We start from the raw sequence: 4,050 nt of genomic DNA on the forward strand, positions 1-4,050 counted from the left end.
TTAATCATTTTAAAGGGAAAAAAGTGTTAAAAGTAGTTGAGATATATTGTTTATTTTTTATTAGAGGACAGATTTCGAATAAAAGTTCATCAAAATATATAATAAAAAAAAATATATCCAATACGTCATTTTACATGATACACTGTCTTTTTTACAATACGACAAAATATTAGTTTAAATACAAAAGTATCTTTATATCAAATTTAAGTGTCATTTTTTTATTTGTTTTCCCTTCGTTTTTTAAATCGAATCACTTAAAAAATATTTTTTTCTCTTTTTTTTCTCACTTTTCGTGTCATATAACTTTGTTTTTTTTCCTTTTCTTCATATAAAAACAAAGCATTAAGACTTATGTGTCAGTTAGTTGTCTTACAAAGTTTTATTATCATATTTTCCAGACACTTTGTGGGCGAGTATTTATGAAAAAAAATATTATTAGTCATAAATATCTTAAAATATATAAAAAATAAATTCATGAAAAGAGGTGCAAATATATAATTTGAAACTAATATCTCAAACAAGATAATATATAGAGAGAAAACATTAGTTGTTTTTTAACTTTTATGAAGAAAAAAGTTATTGTATTTTCCATACAAGTCTCTTTGTAATCTATTTTTTATTTTAAAAACTACTATAGATTACTCTTTGTAATACTATTTAAATGTAAAAAATTCGAAACTATTACGAAAAGTAAATTTTAAAACTAATACCACCTTCACAAAAATCGATTTAGAAAATGAGGTTTACATTATATAATATAAAATTTTCTAATTTTTAATCGATCTCCAACACAATCTAGAGTTGCGTGAGTTTGGCATTTCCATTTTCAAGTCCCTTGTTGGATTTGAGGTTGAAATTACCGAAAGAGGCTTCCATGTCTTCAAGTGTTTTACCCCGTGTCTCAGGAAGCGCGATGTAGAAGAATAAACCCCCAGTTGCAGCAATACCACAGTAGAGGAAGAAAGTTCCACCAACAGTGATGGCTTTAGTGAGGGACAAAAAAGTCATTGTAATAACCCCACTTGTGATTCTATTCACAACAACACCCGCAGCCACACCCTGCGCTCGCAATCTCAGTGGAAAGATCTCAGCACTGTAAACCCACGTGATGGGTCCCGCACCGATGGAAAACGTCGCCACGAAGACCAACACCATCGTTATGCTCAATCCAATGGCCCACATCGGTTTACTCTCCGACTGTTCAATGATGGTAAAGACGATTCCGAGTATGAGAAACGAGACCACCATGCCTCCAACACTAGACAATAACATGGGACGACGACCCACGCGGTCCATCATAAAAGTAGCAACCAAGATGAACGTGGTCTTCACGAATCCAACGGCCACAGTTGCAAGAAGCTTATGCGTGTCATCGGTCATCCCAGCCTTCTCGAAGATTCTCGGGCTGTATAAAACGACGGCGTCCACCCCCGACGCTTGTTGGAAGCAGTAAATCCCGAGGGCTGCAATTAAGATGTGGCGAATCGCAGGCGTTGGATAAAGGAACAACTCTTTCCATACGTTGTTGCCGGAACTTTGTTTGGTCACCTGAACGACGTCGTCGTTGCAACTCTCTGGGATCCCTGCGGCTTGTTTGATATCAGCTAGCCTCTGTTGAGCTTCTTCCTTACTGTCAGAGGTTTTGTTGAGCACTATCCTTGCCTCTCCCAAACGTCCCTTCATCACCAGCCACCGCGGAGATTCCGGCATCACCAGCACTCCCACCGTTAAGAGTATCGAAGGAATTGCACCGATTCCAAGCATCATTCGCCATCCCAACTTCAATGTCATCTTTGAAAATGCATAGTTGGATATGTATCCAAGCAATATCCCTCCATTAATAAAAACCTGCTGAATCACATTTTCGTAAATAAACATAACTAAATCAAATTTTAATCTATGGACTGTAGGACATGTATGGAGTGTGTAATTCAAAAAATATCTGTTATATTTATGACAATTGTAGTACGTTCTAACACAATTTTAAAAAAAATATATTAATTTTTTAAAAATTCAAATTTATTGTATAAATTGTTATTATGATTATAAAAATAATAAATAAATTCTTGTGATCCTGAAAATCATTTTTTTTTTCAAAAAATAATCTGGTTATGTACATAAATCTTTATTGTCAATTTATATAATTTATAATTATATAATATATGTATCTGTGTTCCCGTGTTCTACATTTTAAAGATTCGTATTCGTGTCGTATCAGTAGTGTCAGTGTGTCTGTGTTATATAAATTTTAATTCAACAATATTTAACAGAAAAAGATGACCTCGGTGAAGGAAGTGAGGAAGCCGCGATAGGAGGCTGGGGAGACCTCGGCGGAGTACACAGGGCCGATCATGAGGGCGTAGCCGATGCCGATTCCCGCCACGAAACGCCCGAACATGAGAAAGGAATAGTTGGGGGAGAAGCCCATGAGAAGTGCTCCGGCGAAGAAGATGGTGCCGGCGAAGACAATGGTGTATCGCCGCCCTAGCCAGTCGGAGGTTCTGCCGGCCACGCATGAGCCTATGAGTGAGTACAGGTTGATGATTCCCAACAGTATCTCTATTTGCACGTCCGACACCTTTAGGTCTCTCTTTATGTATATGGCTGCACCGGTCATCACCCCAATATCTATAACAATAACAAAATATGTATATAACTCAATTTGGATCCAAGCATGCAAACTCATCTTTCTCCAAAACTAAACAAAATCGAGAGAATCCACCAACTATCTATATAATCAACAACAACTAAAACCGCATAAAAAACCCAACCCTAAAACCATTTACAAAAATTTGAACGCATTTTGGAAAGAACAACCGTAAAATGGAATGAATAACTTAACAAGACTCACCATAACCAAGTAAAATGCATGTAGTGGAGGCCAATATAGCGCAACCAAAAGCATACTTGTTGGTTTTGTGCTTCTTGGGAGGATCGAAATCTTCAAGTGTTTTATCAGTTTCAACTACCTTATCCTCAGTCATGTTGTTGACTTAGTTGAAGTGATATCAGCACAAGAGAAAATGTGAGAGGAAAGGAGGGAGACGAGAGAAAAGCGTCTTAAATTGGTAACATGCATCTAATTTTTGGGTGATATATATGTAGTATGAGGACATGTGAAGAGAGAGATTGGGCAGTAAAGGAAAAGATTTGTTTAATACCAAAAAGTAAAATGCATACATTTTTTTGACAAATCATTATAATAATATAATAATATTTTAAATTAAAAATGAATAAAATATAATTGTACTGTGACGACTGAATCAGGCACAATGAGACGGCTAAATCAGGCACAATGAGTCGGTCAGAAATTCGACCATTTAATCAATCAACCACAATGAAAAGGTCATGTGACGACACGTGACCGACCTATGACGACGAGTCATGAATTGACCAAGTCAACAAGGTTAATCTTTGATTAAGGGTTGTTTAACACAATCCTAAACATAAACCAACCCACTAATCTGGTCCACCAACAAAGACCCATTAAGGTAATATAAATAACATAAATTCCAAGAACTAGGTACGTCATTATCTACAGTACTCTGACACCCGAGTCCCGACACACTAACTGACTTGAGCGTTGGAATGTCTTCTGCAGGTATCATTCTAGCGTGTGAGACCAGACAACCGAGAGGAGGAAGATGAAGTAGGAAGTAAGCAGTGACAGTATTCGACCGAAGAGAATGGAAGAACAATCGTTTTCTAGGTTCCAACATCTATTCGAAAACAATAATTAAAATATTAATTTATTAGTAAGTGAAGTGGGAGTATTTTACTGTGTGTATTGTTATCATATAAAACCCCATATTAAATAGATAATGATACATTGAGAATCTATAATTTTTTATATAACAGTGTTATAACTCTTAATTTTATTATTTTAATATATTTTTATATCATTTAAACTTACTTTTTATTATATATATTTATTTTTAATCTTATGTATAAAACTCCAAATATTCTCAAATCATTTTCCTTATTAAATAGACCAAATCGGCATGCATAAGCCTTTGTCACCATAAACTAAAGAAGAGTGTCACATGGTGG

The 4,050-nt window shown here is 35.4% G+C and overlaps 1 protein-coding gene across 1 annotated transcript; it reads right to left on the minus strand.

Annotated features, from left to right (window-relative positions):
* Positions 1-695: 695 nt before the first annotated feature.
* On the minus strand, positions 696-3,075 carry LOC137830663 (polyol transporter 5). The gene is made up of 3 exons (XM_068638129.2): positions 2,852-3,075; positions 2,282-2,628; positions 696-1,848 (listed from the first exon to the last, which is right to left on the minus strand). Exons 1-3 carry the CDS (start codon positions 2,982-2,984, stop codon positions 796-798), a joined length of 1,533 nt encoding a protein of 510 aa, XP_068494230.1. The 5' UTR covers positions 2,985-3,075; the 3' UTR covers positions 696-795.
* Positions 3,076-4,050: the final 975 nt, after the last annotated feature.

This window comes from Phaseolus vulgaris, chromosome 11 (genome assembly GCF_051622355.1).
Source record: "Phaseolus vulgaris cultivar YP4 chromosome 11, ASM5162235v1, whole genome shotgun sequence".
Classification (NCBI taxonomy): domain Eukaryota; kingdom Viridiplantae; phylum Streptophyta; class Magnoliopsida; order Fabales; family Fabaceae; genus Phaseolus; species Phaseolus vulgaris.